The sequence below is a fragment of the Oncorhynchus kisutch genome, linkage group LG11, assembly GCF_002021735.2.
Source record: "Oncorhynchus kisutch isolate 150728-3 linkage group LG11, Okis_V2, whole genome shotgun sequence".
Classification (NCBI taxonomy): Eukaryota; Metazoa; Chordata; class Actinopteri; order Salmoniformes; family Salmonidae; genus Oncorhynchus; species Oncorhynchus kisutch.
This window is the reverse complement of record NC_034184.2, coordinates 75,000,094-75,015,979: the sequence shown is the minus strand read 5'-3', so window position 1 is coordinate 75,015,979 and position 15,886 is coordinate 75,000,094. Positions and strand designations below refer to the sequence as shown.

Sequence of the window (15,886 nt, the reverse complement as noted above, 5' to 3'; positions counted from 1 at the left end):
CCCGGAACATATTCCAGTCTGTGCTAGCAAAACAGTCCTGTAGCTTAGCATCTGACCATTTCTTATTGACCGAGTCACTGGTGCTTCCTGTTTAGTTTTTGCTTGTAAGCAGAAATCAGGAGGATAGAATTATGGACAGAGCAAAACCTCAAGACTTCCTTAGATTTCGTGCACCAGCTGTTGTTTACAAATATACATAGGCCACTGCCCCTTGTCTTACCAGAAGCCGCTGTTCTATCCTGCTGAAAAAGCTTAAAACCCGCCAGCTTGTATGTTAATCATTGTCGTTCAGCCACGACTCAATGAAACATAAGATATTACAGTTTTTAATGTCCTTTTGGTAGGATATACGTGCTCATAATGCGTCTATTTTATTATCGATTGATTGTACGTTGGCTAATGGGACCGATGGTAAAGGTAGATGACCCTCTCTGCGACGATCCTTACAAGGCACCAGGACCATCGTCCTCGATATCTCCGTCTTTTCCTCCTGCGAATGACGGGGATGAGGGCCCTGTCGGGCGTCCGAAGTAAATCCTTCCCGGTCCGACTCGTTGAAGAGGAATACCTCCAGTACGGGGTGAGTAATCGCTGCCCTGATATCAAGAAGCTCTTTTCGGTCATAAGACACGGTGGCAGAAACATTATGTACAAAATAAGTCACAAATAACGTGAAAAAACATACACAATAGCACAATTGGTAATGGGATCGTAAACCGGCACTCATCTCCTTCAGAGCCATATATAATAAACTGTCAGTCCGCAGATCTGACACCCCCAGACAGCCAAGCTGAGTTATGTCCACCGCCTGAGGACATTCTTGAACTGTCACATGCGATCTGCGTCTTTAATCAAAACAACATGCACACACTACCTGATGAGACAGAGATGGTAACCCACTTGTCTACAACACACACAGCAGTTTATACAAGCAAGAAAACAGCAGCCTGCATGTGTGTTGAGGAATGTGTGTGTGTGTGTCCAGCGCTCTGATGTTCAACCAGACTAATTACCTGAATCAACAGGATAAAGAGCAGTGGAGGGGCACTGACACACACAAACAATGCACACGTGTGGGGTGGCAGGTAGTGGTTAGAGCGTTGGACTAGTAACCGAAAGGTCGCAAGATTGAATTCCCGAGCCGACAAGGTAAAAACCAGTCGTTCTACCCCTGAACAAGGCAGTTAACCCACTGTTCCTAAGCCATCAATGAAAATAAGAATTTGTTCTTAACTGACTTGCCCAGTTAATTAAAGGTAAAATAAAATGTGTGTGTATGTTTGGGTAGGTAAGGTAGGCTGGGACAGAATAACTTTTTATTTGATTAAAATCGGCACGCATCCATAATCTTCATCTTTAGAACACTGGAATATAAAAGTCTGTTTCACTTTCCTGGAGATATGAAGTCCAGAAACTGTCTTTATGTCATCAGAAAGAAAGACATCTAAAACAGGAAGGAAGGCCACAGTGCGGGGTTGCCATAGAAACCTTGTATGCTCACACACACACACACACACACACACACACACACACAGACACACACAGACACACACACACACAGACTAACAGCAGGTGAAAGTGTTCCAGGTATTTTGAGTAGCGGGGTGTCAGACAGAGTACTAGTGAGGCTACGCCCTTGATCCAGAAAACTCCAATCAGATATCAGGAAACAAAAAAAAAATAAGCAAGCCTTTTCAACACAAACAGACGAGAGGGGATTGGAATCGTCTGTCATTGATGTTGATTTCTGGCACAAACTAGTTCGTCTGATGTCACACTCTGGCTCCAGCGTGAGGTGACGTCATCAATATGCACCGGGGAGGGTGCAAAGTCATTTAAATAAACTCCTCTTAATCTTCTCCACCTCCATCTGAAAAAGACAAAAACCAAATGTAATGTATAGCTAAGATGAAAAATGTAGCAGCGGTAAATTAATGTTGTTCAGCACTAGATGTGTTCACCTGCATAGTAAGGCGGAACCTCTTCTCCTCGTCCAGGTCACTGGACAACTGCTTCATCTCCTGCCTGGGACAAAGACACCAGTCACTCACACTATTAAACAAACAAACAAACAAACACACACACACACACACACACACACACACACACACACACACACACACACACACACACACACCTGTGTTGGCTCTTCAGCAGTTCTACAGAGGCTCTCAGCTCTCTCAGTTGTCCCCTTAGCTCCTCCAGGGTGGGTGTCGGCCTGGGCTCAGGGGAGGGGCTTATACATGAAGAGGTGGGTTTTGCATATGAAGGGGAGGGGCTTATAGGGCGGAGGGCTAAGCTTTCTGTTGACGGTGGGTGAAGGACAGCAGGCTTGGATGGCAGCACACCCTTACTGTCAGGTACCTGTGGGGTATGTCACAAATCAGGATTCATGAGTTAGCCAGCTAACTTACTTAAATGCTTGGAAATAACTTTTAAGGAACTTTTTTAGGAAGATATGCTTGAAATGGGCATGGATTGATTCTATTGTTTCAACCAGCAACTCATACACAGGTCTAGGTTAATTAATAAACCAGAAATCCTTTTTATTTTTCACAAGCCAACTTGATGGTCCGGGAATACACAAACAATATACTACACACAATATACTCTGATTCACTGCTAAAATGTAATTAAACACATTTAAATTCAACAAATTCTTACAGTGATGGTGGGAAGTGCTTTCCTCTGAGAGACATCTACTGTTCTAGGACACAAGGAGTCCTGCAGCTCCTCCTTTTCTCTGTCCTTCCCCCTTCTCTGCTCCTCTACCGCAGGAGAGTCCAGCAGGTCAATACTGGACAGAGAAGACTGCGAGAGAGAAGAGGAGAGTGGTGTCACCCAGACATGTTAAAGAAAATAATGTGTGCGTGTATGTGTGCGTACACTTACTGTGCTTATGATCAAGGAGCGTGGTCTGCGGATGAGGACTCTTGGTTGCATTGCGGTGGGATGGCTTAGTTTCTCTCTAGACAAGAACAGCGAGTCCAAATAAACTAGATCTACACACAGACACACATTATATTGTTAATCCACAGTAACACATAACATCTTACCAGAGAACAGGCACAAACAAACACACAGTTCCCCGACCAATATGAAGGCTAGGGCAGCGAATTCCTCACATATGGACAGAGAGAAAGAACTGAGGATCTTCATTCATATTCAAACCTCTCTGACTCTTAAGTCAGCCAACTCCCTACTCTGATTGGACTAGTGTCCTGTCACATAACTGTCAAACTGCCCCAGGTCTGCCCCTTGTCCTCTCAGTCAAACTCACCAATGTCTTTTGACATGTCACAGGCAGGATCTGGAGTCACAGCCCCACCCTCAGACTTAGGGCTCTCACACCTGAACAGGCAGACCAGTTGACAACTTTAGTGTGTGTGTGTGTGTGTGTGTGTGTGTGTGCATATGTGTGTGTGTACTGACGGTACAGAAGGAGGTCTCTCAGGTCTGTCTGGGCCTCGGGGAGGGAGGTGGGAGGAGCTTGTCTTTGGTGGGTGGGGCTTTTTTGGAGGGATGGATGGAAGGGCGGGCTTAGGGATCTCTCCAACCTTCACCTCCTCACCTACACACAAACACATATACGGACAGGATAAGTGGATAGTCACATGCGCGCGCGCGCACGCACACACACAGTGTAGAGGTGAGGTGTGAGCCAGCTGAAGAGGTGAAGAGAGTTAAGGCAGGCAGGCTGAATAGGGCCATATAGGGTAGTAGTCAGGCTGCAGCAAGCCGAAGCAGGCATTGTAGATGATTGTGGAATAGTGTAGTATAGTAATGGTAGTAGTAGTACCTCTGTTGTCATCAGATCTGTGAGGCAGAGTTAGTAGCTTTTTTATAGTATTACTGTAGTAGTACTGTAGTACCTTTGTTGTCGTCAGGTGGTCTGTGAGGCATGTGCTCTGGGCGCTCCGGGGGTACCTTCCTGACCTCTGACCTTTTATCTACAGGTCACATATGGGTCAGCGGTCAACTGAGGGTGACATTATTGACACTCTTCCCTATAGATACAGTGCCTTGCGAAAGTATTCGGCCCCCTTGAACTTTGCGACCTTTTGCCACATTTCAGGCTTCAAACATAAAGATATAAAACTGTATTTTTTTGTGAAGAATCAACAACAAGTGGGACACAATCATGACGTGGAACGACATTTATTGGATATTTCAAACTTTCTTAACAAATCAAAAACTGAAAAATTGGGCGTGCAAAATTATTCAGCCCCTTTACTTTCAGTGCAGCAAACTCTCTCCAGAAGTTCAGTGAGGATCTCTGAATGATCCAATGTTGACCTAAATGACTAATGATGATAAATACAATCCACCTGTGTGTAATCAAGTCTCCATATAAATGCACCTGCACTGTGGTAGTCTCAGAGGTCCGTTAAAAGCGCAGAGAGCATCATGAAGAACAAGGAACACACCAGGCAGGTCCGAGATACTGTTGTGAAGAAGTTTTAAAGACGGATTTGGATACAAAAAGATTTCCCAAGCTTTAAACATCCCAAGGAGCACTGTGCAAGCGATAATATTGAAATGGAAGGAGTATCAGACCACTGCAAATCTACCAAGACCTGGCCGTCCCTCTAAACTTTCAGCTCATACAAGGAGAAGACTGATCAGAGATGCAGCCAAGAGGCCCATGATCACTCTGGATGAACTGCAGAGATCTACAGCTGAGGTGGGAGACTCTGTCCATAGGACAACAATCAGTCGTATATTGCACAAATCTGGCCTTTATGGAAGAGTGGCAAGAAGAAAGCCATTTCTTAAAGATATCCATAAAAAGTGTTGTTTAAAGTTTGCCACAAGCCACCTGGGAGACACACCAAACATGTGGAAGAAGGTGCTCTGGTCAGATGAAACCAAAATGGAACACTTTGGCAACAATGCAAAACGTTATGTTTGGCGTAAAAGCAACACAGCTCATCACCCTGAACACACCATCCCCACTGTCAAACATGGTGGTGGCAGCATCATGGTTTGGGCCTGCTTTTCTTCAGCAGGGACAGGGAAGATGGTTAAAATTGATGGGAAGATGGATGGAGCCAAATACAGGACCATTCTGGAAGAAAACCTGATGGAGTCTGCAAAAGACCTGAGACTGGGACGGAGATTTGTCTTCCAACAAGACAATGATCCAAAACATAAAGCAAAATCTACAATGGAATAGTTAAAAAATAAACATATCCAGGTGTTAGAATGGCCAAGTCAAAGTCCAGACCTGAATCGAATCGAGAATCTGTGGAAAGAACTGAACTGCTGTTCACAAATGCTCTCCATCCAACCTCACTGAGCTCGAGCTGTTTTGCAAGGAGGAATGGGAAAAAATTTCAGTCTCTCGATGTGCAAAACTGATAGAGACATACCCCAGGCGACTTACAGCTGTAATCTCAGCAAAAGGTGGCGCTACAAAGTATTAACTTAAGGGGCTGAATAATTTTGCACGCCCAATTTTTCAGTTTTTGATTTGTTAAAAAAGTTTGAAATATCCAATAAATGTCGTTCCACTTCATGATTGTGTCCCACTTGTTGTTGATTCTTCACAAAAAAATACAGTTTTATATCTTTATGTTTGAAGCCTGAAATGTGGCAAAAGGTCACAAAGTTCAAGGGGGCCGAATACTTTCGCAAGGCACTGTATCTCTATCTTTGGTTCTCTCCCTGTTAAATTATCACCATTTGGTTATATGCCTGTTTAATTACCACCATTGCTCCTAGTTTCTATCTCTCTCCCTTACACACACTAACACAAAACAGAGAAGAGCAGAGACGGAGATAGAGAGATGATTGAGACACGCACAAAACAGTATCAGTGGCGATGGGGGATTACCTGTGGAGAGAGGAGATGGGGGATAACCTGTGGAGAGAGGAGATGGGGGATTACCTGTGGAGAGAGGAGATGGGGGATTACCTGTGGAGAGAGGAGATGGGGGATTACCTGTGGAGAGAGGAGATGGAGGTTTACCTGTGGTGTGTTTACCCGAAGGGACGCTGGGGGGAGGCGGCTTCTTTGGTCTCTGCAACCGCACACAAAGAAACACTAAGTGATTTTGCTCTCATGGAATGTCATTCCTTGAACACCATAATAACAGTACAAATCAAATGATATTTGCGTGTCTTACCTCTTTCTCTACATCAGGTATTAACAGCTTGACAAAGTTATCAGGGAAGACTCCCTTTCTCCCCCCTATCTCCCCCATCCACCACCCCGTGTCAGCACAGTCCTACAACACACAGAATCCACATACACAGGTTAAACACACTAGGCTTGGGCGGTATACCGTATAAACTCTATACCGTATAAACTCTATACCGTATAAACTCTATACCGGGGATGTCTTTTCAATAACGTTGAAACTATTTCAATCATTTCAAAATCTGTAGCTACTTTAAGTAAATACCTGCAGTCAACTTGTGCAATACATTAGGAGATAAAGCAGATCACATTCTTCATTTCACCTGTCACATTATTTTACATTAGGAAGCTTAACGTAGTTCCCCACAACAGTTGAGCCAGTCATGTGTTTGTGAGTCCAGCTGAGTATTGACAGGGGTCACGGTTTATATTGAAAGTCAACAGTGTTTTTGTTGCTACAATAGAGTGATCAGGGACGTGCAGCTATAGTTTCCCTTCACAGAAAATACATCAGTGCACCACATTCGGCAGGAAACAGCTTTATTGTCATCAGATGACTACAGAAGTGTGACGCTATGTGGCTGGCAGCCTCACAAGTAAATGAGCTTAAAATGAAAAAGCAAGGTATTTCATTGCAAAAAATTATGCATGGCCATCATATTTCTAATGTTTATCATATAAAGAATGTAACCAGCTACATTTCCTAATGTTTCGCTTAAAGTTAATCTTGTATTTTACCGGGAAAAGAAAAGGCTGGCTACACCAAGAAAAGTACCAGAGAAAAGTAGTTCCACATCAGTCACAGCGCTGTCTGCTGATAGAATGATGGAGAAAAGTAGTTCCACATCAGTCACAGCGCTGTCTGCTGATAGAAAGCCAGTTCGTGAATTCTCATCCGAGTAGAGAAGCGCAACTGAAGCAAAATTAGAAATTACAATAAGAAGCAAGTTAGATCTGCGTTTACCAAACGCAGCAATATATTTCTTATGCATTTTATATTTTTAGTTTATTTTCATTTGCGCTCGTTAGCATATTTAGCTAGCAGCCTCCATGGAAATTCACCTTTAGTTGTGCTAACTTTGTTAGCATTCTGGTAAAAGATGCCTAATGGGTATTTTGGCGCCCCCTCGTGTACCAAACTGGTAATACAGTCAATTCCAACGTGAGAGAAGGACAGTCTGGATACAACCCAAGCACAATACACACCGCGGTTGGGGTCAATTAAAATGTCATTTGAAATTGCAATTACATTTTTGAATTCACTCATGAAGGGGAGCATTTATGTTGAATACAAAACAATCTTCCAGTTATGGAATTGTAATTGGACTGTTTGAATTTAATTGGAATTGTAAAAGCATTTCATCTTTGGAATTGAATGGGAATTGCCCTATATGGATAGGCCTAAATTGAAATGTTTCTTACAGAAGAAATATGAAAAGCATATGCATAACCATGGCGGCAATTGAAAGGGAACAGTTTGGATATTATGGGATTATTATTATTATGATTTATTTTTTCATTTTAGGAGAGGATCATCTTAATATTGCGGAAAGATTGTTGCTTCCATCAATGTAATTGTCTGCATCATTCCCGATCCCCCATATATTTTTGGGGTAAATATATATGTCCATTTATATACACATATGCATACATATTCATACATATTCATACCTATATAGATATACATACTTTTTTAAAGAATATACCTTTATTATTCCCTGCAAACCCGAACACCCTTCCCCCAACTGGAGTAAACTAATAAACAATAAGACGTAGGCTTCTACATTCAGCTTATACACATTCTACAACTATCTATTTTACAGTAGTTATATTTGGTTTGTTTTTAGTCCTTCCTCTATTTCTGATGTCCATCCAGTTTGATTTCTATTTGTAACTGTGCTATTTCACAAAAGTTCTGAACCTATATACATTTTACAGATCCCGTATGATTTACATTGGTTCTTGTTATTAGTCCCTTCAGCTCCATTCAACCCCTCCCATCTATCTCTTATCACCATCCATTTTGGATTTCTATTTGCCATATATTTTTCAACTGTGCTGTGATGCTTCACAAACAAATTGAACCTTTCTATTCTCATAGCTTCTACAGATTGTTTTGGCTAAAATAATTATTACATTATTGATTGATTGACTATGGCTTTTCAAATCACCCAGTATTGCTATCTGCAGCGTTAGTTCTAGGCAAATGTTGCAATTCTTCAGCCATTCCTGTACCTGTGACCAAAAACGTGCTACATATGGAAAATACCAAAATAAATGATCTATTTTGCTAGGATTTTCGCATCACAACACTGAAGTGTAAGAGGCCTCCACTTTTTTTAAATGGACAGGATCTTTACATATACTACTTGGGTCCTGTTTCAGTAATAATGATTTTAAACATTATTGTTGCGTGTCTGATAATCTACCATTTATATAATAGTGATTAAAACATGCTAAATGGTCCTCTGAATATATATATATATATATTTACGGTACTTCTACTGGTATGCCATCCAGCCCTGGAGTTTTCCCAGCCTTAAAGGCTTTAATTGCACCAAGAAGTTTTCCTCTGTAATTTGGCTTACACATGAGTCTTTCTGTACAGATGTTCATTTTACATTATTAATAGGAAAAAAATACATACAATTAGCCTCGGTTAGTGGAGATGGAGGAGACTGAAACGAAAACATATTCTTAAAGTACTTCTCTTCCTCTTTCAAAATATAATTTGGTGAATCATGCATGTAATTTGTAACAAGTTTCAATAAAAAAAAGTTGGTAGCATTTCTATATTGAAGATTGAAAAAGAATTTGGTGCATTTTTCCCCATTTTCCATCCAGTCCGCTTTATTTTTTATAATATTTATAATATGACACGGGATCTTTCTGGAATAAGTTCCTCCATTTCTTATTGTTTTTCCTCTAACTTATTCTGAGCCTCTATTGTACCGTTTGTATTGCTATCTGACTGTACTGTTAGTTCTTCCATTTTCTTTGTTAATATCTAAATTGCTATTGTTTTATAGATGAGTACTGAATTGCATGGCCTCTAAAGGCACATTTAAAAGTGTCCCATTCAATAAGGGGATCTGCTGTATCTATGTTATGTCTGAAAAAGTCAGTTATAAATTCTTCTGTCCTAGTTCTAAACAATTTATCATCCAGTAGGCTTTGATTAAATTTCCAATATCCTCGCACTAGGTCAGGGTATTTAAGCCTCCATATATCCACTAATTCCAATATATCCATGACATTCACGATTTCCTTAAGTGCCTGAGGGTGATAGTTTGTAGTGTGATTTCCTTTACGGGCCATAGAGGTATTTAAGACCATATTAAAATCTCCCACCATAATAATAGAGTCTAGTGTTGCTTGTAGAGTTGATACATTCTTATATATATATTTTCAAAGAAGCTTGGATCATCATTATTCGGACCGTATAGGTTAATGAGCCATATCTGTTTATTGTCCAATAACATATTTAAAATCATCCATCTACCTTGAGGATCTGTTTGGACTATTTGCACATTTTGATCAAAATTACTGTTAATTAAAACCATCACCCCTTTTGAATTTCTTTGCCCATGGGAGAAATATATTCCCCCCAGTCCTTTTTCCACAATAGATATTCTATTCCTTCTCTTTTAGCCAGGTAAATACTGTCTTTTCTTATTATCTGCTAAGTCATTACAATTGTAACTGGCTATACTTATTTCACCATTTACCATAATGAGACACAACTTTCAATTCTATTTATCAAAATCTATGTTTGTAAATGTACAATAAAAAGTAACATGATGATTGAGTGTCTATATAGCTGCACCATGATATTTGTATTGCTACTAAGTAAACCTCCAATTGGTCCCCACTAAAAGCCCTCCCCATCCCGAGTTGGGTTGTCATCCCAATGCCCGGCAGACCCCCCCTGACCCCACAGTGCCATTTACCGAACAGAAGTAGATCAACCTCCAAATGCATTTCCATCACCCTCACCTCCATTTGTATTATATATAGCCATCAAAAAAATAAATATATATTTTTTAAATCCTGTTTCTTATTTTCCACAATTAGCCAAGCAGCCTCAGAATCTTTAGGGAGCAGTGCTGCTCTTGGTCTCTGACTGCATTTGGCTGGATACAGACCGCTTACAGCAGGCCCATAAAACAGTTAGGGACTTCTCCTTAGTATCTTGGTCATTCAGGTGGGTGTCTAGGGTATAGGGTTGTGGACCGTTCCATCAATATAGGATCATAAATAAATATAGAAGACGTATAATTCATTCTAAAAGTATGTCCATCATCTGAACAACATTGAAAGCTCCCTCACACCCCCAGCTCACAGAAATACATTGGTTCTGGGATAAACATTGAAAGCTCCCTCACACCCCAGCTCACAGCAATACATTGGTTCTGGGATAAACATTGAAAGCTCCCTCACACCCCCAGCTCACAGAAATACATTGGTTCTGGGATATGCAACCATTTCCTTTCTCACTCAATGCCACACTTTCCCAAACATAACACAATAACACACACTCCACCATCCACACATACTGTGCCTTCTGTTTACTGAACTTTTATCTTCACCATGTTGAATTAGTGCTTTTGTGTTCCAATTAGTTCTATTTGAAGATATATAGAAAAGCTATATTTGTTATTGTATTATTACAATCCATAACCGGGATAGAATTGTGTTTCATTATTTTCCTCGTCTATAAGAACTTTGTCATTTTTAAAATATCCATGGAGTAGTCGTTGTGTCTCTGAACAACTGGTTATCAATATATAGTTTATTGACGACGAAAGCTACTCGTTTCCTTTTAATCTAGTTTCCTTGAAAATTGGATACAGAACTGTACGCCGTTCTGCAATGTCCTTCAGGAACTGGTCATTCAGGTGAGGACACAACAGTTCACCTGACAAGACTGAATCCAAACATTACACTGTTGACTGTGTGATCATTTTACATTTACTGGACTTTTTGCTGCATTTGTTGATAAAGAAATCTGAAAATGTTCTGGATATATTTGGGGTAGGTGCAATCTGGGTCACGTGGGCATCACTTGAAGGTCTGTTCTATTGCCAACATGACTAGCTAAGTTATAAAATACAATATGAGATGGAATAGTCTTTGGTGCGTATAGAAAGGTGTGTATTCAGGTCCGTATAGGCTCCTCCTGTTCAGGACTCACAGGTGTTTGACTTGCTTGTATGACATCAAAGCGGTATTTATTATAATCCTCAACGTCTCATCTTTCAAAATATATAGTCCTTTTTTAATTTACATAATTTCCCTCAGACCAAAAATGTGCAAAAGTTGCCCAGTTAGCAGGAGGGATGGGAGCAACTTCTTGCCGTGTGGTGCTCAAGTTCAAAACGGCTGTCAGTCAAAACACACACAGCGCTGTGAACCAAAGAGCCAGAGCTCTGACATCATGTATAGCATGTTACTGTATAGCCACTGTGTTCCAACTTAGGTGCTTATTAGTGCCCAAATCTGCCATTTTCAACCCGTATACAGGTAAGAGTAGAAAGAGATACTTGAATTGGAATTCAATATTTATACATCTCCCCGTTAATGGATTTAATGCACTTCAAATTAAGAATTTACTCCAGAATTTGAATTAAATGGAATTTGGAATTTACAGGTAGAGGGAATTGAAATGGAATTGAATTTGTGGAATTAACCCCAAACCTGACACACACATGCACAACCGCATGCATGGACACTCAGAGGTTAGACACACACACCCTGTTGATTATGGTGACAATCTCTCCCTCTTTCATTGACAGCTCATCTTCGTTATGGGCGTCGTACGGGAAGATGACCTTACACAGCTCACGGCCTGGGAACCAATCAGAATACAGACACTCACGTTGAATCCCAAAACTCAGGTATATTAAAGTAAATCAAGAGACTAAGCAGGTGTGAATCTTTATCTTATTCTAGGTGTGAAACAGGAAGTGAGAGACTGTCTAGAAGAACCCAGGCCCCTCCCTCTCACCTTTCACCATGCGTTCAGGTTCTGCCTTCATGGTTTCCAGGGAAACAGAGGGTGATTTCCTAACCTGTGTCTAGAGGAGAAGAGGGAAACACACAGGAAACTACATTCCCAGAATACTCTATTTGCGATCAACTCCGGACAGACTGGGCTCTGTCTATGTCACACACACCGGTCTGTTTCAAACACACACACTTCTCTGTTTCACACTCAGAAGAACATCCCAAATCCTCTCCCCCTGCCTCTCTCTCCCCCTCCCTCCCTCCAGTCCCAGTTCTCTCTCCCTCCACAACTTCTTCCCTCTCTCTGCAAAATATCGTACACACAGCCTGACACGTACCCAAACTCTCTCTCACACACAAAAATGGATTATCACATGCATACACACGCTGGCACTGATCAATATACTCATACACAACAAACACTATACAAGACATACCCTAAACCAAACATGACCCTGCCATCATCCACACAGTCCTGTTATAAATCAGACTCCATTGTAATACAGTGAGAGTGTGACAAGAGAAAAGGAGAGAGAACAAAGTGAAGAGAGAGCGCGAGAACAAAAAGTCTCTCTCTCTCTCGATTATTTGAATCAGCTGTGTAGTGCTAGGGGGGAAAACTAAATGTACACCGTTGTGGTTCCAAGGACCGAGTATGGGGAATTATTTTGTGGTGTATTTCAGGGTTAAAAAGGCTTCCAAACATTTGTGATTTTCCCTTTAAAAATGTCAGACATGATTTACCCTAAAGAAAAATGTCCATTAATTATAATCCACATTTCCTGCTGCTGAATAATTATTTTCCTGCTTTAGAAAACTAGCTCAAATTAAAATTCTACATCTGTATGCACCATTAAAGGGATAGTTCAGGCAGAATCTATATTTGGGTTGTGTCTAAAGGCCCATAGTGACAGAATCAACAATAGTCCATTGTTTCCTTCTGCCATAGCTAGGAGCTTACATAATTAGGATAATCTAAATTCACAAATTTAAACAGCTGGACTATTGTGGATTCTGTCACTATGGGCCTTCAGACAACTCAAGGTAAGGGTTATTCCACCCAAATATAGATTCTGCCTGAACTATCCCTTTAAGTTTGTGTGCGTGTATCACCTTCTCTCCCTCCGTGTCCATGTCTCCAGATGCAGGTCTCAGTCTGATGGGCTGGTCTTTAAAGATGTCACCGAACCCAAACCCTCGAACCTGGAGACACACGTTACCACCACTATAGTTACCACGACAATACTGTTCTAACACATTACACTTATCATGAAACTGTTATTAAACTACACACACACACACCTTCTTGGGTTGAATCTCTCCACTGTCAGAGCGACTCTCTCCTCCGTCACTCTCACTGCCTGGACTGTCTTTACCTACGCACGCGCACACAAACCAACACACACACACAATGACTATTTATGCTAACAATTGATTAGAAACCATGTTGAGTTCAGCAGAATCATGTAACAATGTTCTTTACTTGTGTTACATCATATGAATATTGATCTGCCATTTCATGCATATAAAAAACATTTGATCAGTAACCAGGATTCCAACCAACCTTTTTATGTGTGTAAAAGTACACGTTGGATAAAAATATGTCACGACAGGCCTGACGGAAAACTTTCCAAATGTCAACCAAACTAAATCCACTAGACGAGGTGGTAAAATGGATTATACCAGACATGACGGTGGAAACCTTCTTATACGCATTGATCTAACAACCATCATATAGAAGTCAGCTTGGAGCCCTGCGATGGATGACATGTTGTGTGGTCCTCCCACTACGACTCGTCGGGAAACCATGCCGTTTATTAGACTACAGATGAAATATGTTACGATGAATTTCACAGGGTGGTGAAAGTGCACGGTAATGAGCTTGATGCTGCTTTCCAATAAGTATCGAGGGTCTTATTCTGGTGACATGATGATCAATGCTTGACTGCCATTTGACAAATAGAAATCCATAATCATCTCATCATGTAGAGTAGACAACCCTCACAGCCTACCCGCACTGTATCTGCGAGCTGTTGGCTGGAGTAGAGTTGAAAATGCGACAGAAACACATTGAATTTAAGAATTTTTATTCAGTATGTGAAAATAATGACTTTGTGCGCACTACCTCATCACGCACTGATTTTTATCCGTAACATGTCTCTTTGGTGGAAGCACACCATTGGTGGGAAAATGCGCATATTTACTTTATGCAGATTTTAGAATATTCGCATGAAAATCTATCACCAATTGGATGAAAACCTAGCTTGTAATGGTTTGTGCATGTGCATGGCTGTGATGAGAGCGTGACTCACTGGTCTTGTTGCTGCGTAGCTCCTCTTGTGATGACCTAATGGATGTGTCTAGTGAAGGGGGCGTGTCCTCCAGCTCTCTGGTGAAGTTGGAGGGAAACATCCCTGTCTTACCGTTCAGACTGCCCTGCCACCAGCCCTCCTCCACCTGAACACATGAAACATCCCTGTCATAACGTTCAGACTGCCCTCCCACCAGCCCTCCTCCACCTGAACACATATTGTAATGAAACAGGAAGGGAGAGTGAAGTTGTCTGAAGATGAACATTGAAAGCACAAGGTTCTGGTCGGGAGACCTGCATGTTCTCCATGGTGTAAGACAGCTAGCTCCCGTGGAGGAGCTAATATACATGACTGTGAACACAGGGTCACTACAGTATTATAATGTGGTTTAACAGATCTATCATGTGGCCACCAGAGGGGGAAGTTACTACAGTAAAGAAAAAGTTGAAAACGACACACACCCAAACACACAGTGAGCCTCCCCTCTCACCTCCTCCTGTGTGTCAGCCTCCCCTCTCACCTCCCCCAGTATGTCAGCCTCCCCTCTCACCTCCCCCAGTATGTCAGCCTCCCCTCTCACCTCCCCCAGTATGTCAGCCTCCCCTCTCACCTCCCCCAGTATGTCAGCCTCCCCTCTCACCTCCTCCTGTATGTCAGCCTCCCCTCTCACCTCCCCCAGTATGTCAGCCTCCCCCAGTATGTCAGCCTCCCCCAGTATGTCAGCCTCCCCTCTCACCTCCCCCAGTATGTCAGCCTCCCCTCTCACCTCCCCCAGTATGTCAGCCTCCCCTCTCACCTCCCCCAGTATGTCAGCCTCACCTCCCCCAGTATGTCAGCCTCCCCTCTCACCTCCCCCAGTATGTCAGCCTCCCCTCTCACCTCCCCCAGTATGTCAGCCTCCCCTCTCACCTCCTCCTGTATGTCAGCCTCCCCTCTCACCTCCCCCAGTATGTCAGCCTCCCCCAGTATGTCAGCCTCCCCCAGTATGTCAGCCTCCCCTCTCACCTCCCCCAGTATGTCAGCCTCCCCTCTCACCTCCCCCAGTATGTCAGCCTCCCCTCTCACCTCCCCCAGTATGTCAGCCTCACCTCCCCCAGTATGTCAGCCTCCCCTCTCACCTCCCCCAGTATGTCAGCCTCCCCTCTCACCTCCCCCAGTATGTGGATGACATCTCCTATCTTCAGCTCTAACTCATCCTCGTTCTGGGGAGCATAGCTGAAGGAAGCCTTACACCTCCTCTGGTGGGTCTGATCTCCTGGAACACACACACACTAGTATATTATTTAACTATTTATTATGTTCACAAATATTATTTGTTGCCCACTGCACACATACTAACATTCTACAGTGCCTTGCGAAAGTATTCGGCCCCTTGAACTTTGCGACCTTTTGCCACATTTCAGGCTTCAAACATAAAGATATAAAA

The 15,886-nt window shown here is 42.2% G+C and overlaps 1 protein-coding gene across 14 annotated transcripts in view; it reads right to left on the bottom strand.

Annotated features, from left to right (window-relative positions):
• Positions 1-1,302: 1,302 nt before the first annotated feature.
• The window catches only part of LOC109899241 (SH3 domain-containing kinase-binding protein 1-like), a 28,974-nt gene continuing 14,390 nt past the window's right edge, over positions 1,303-15,886 (bottom strand). The window contains exons 4-20 of one of the 14 annotated variants that reach the window (XM_031835081.1): positions 15,609-15,715; positions 14,461-14,605; positions 13,451-13,524; positions 13,262-13,351; positions 12,150-12,219; positions 11,896-11,990; positions 6,129-6,230; positions 5,972-6,023; positions 5,837-5,890; positions 3,873-3,950; positions 3,433-3,571; positions 3,281-3,351; positions 2,893-3,002; positions 2,665-2,811; positions 2,138-2,364; positions 1,962-2,025; positions 1,303-1,870 (exon numbers count right to left, since the gene is read on the bottom strand). In XM_031835081.1, the coding sequence (XP_031690941.1) occupies positions 1,832-1,870; positions 1,962-2,025; positions 2,138-2,364; positions 2,665-2,811; positions 2,893-3,002; positions 3,281-3,351; positions 3,433-3,571; positions 3,873-3,950; positions 5,837-5,890; positions 5,972-6,023; positions 6,129-6,230; positions 11,896-11,990; positions 12,150-12,219; positions 13,262-13,351; positions 13,451-13,524; positions 14,461-14,605; positions 15,609-15,715 (1,664 nt within the window). In that variant the 3' untranslated portion in view covers positions 1,303-1,831. Of the gene's footprint in view, positions 1,871-1,961; positions 2,026-2,137; positions 2,365-2,664; positions 2,812-2,892; positions 3,003-3,280; positions 3,352-3,432; positions 3,572-3,872; positions 3,951-5,836; positions 6,024-6,128; positions 6,231-11,895; positions 11,991-12,149; positions 12,220-13,261; positions 13,352-13,450; positions 13,525-14,460; positions 14,606-15,608; positions 15,732-15,886 lie in introns of all 14 variants that reach the window. The other 13 variants (XM_031835083.1, XM_031835079.1, XM_031835091.1 and 10 more) reach the window with 13 other exon arrangements.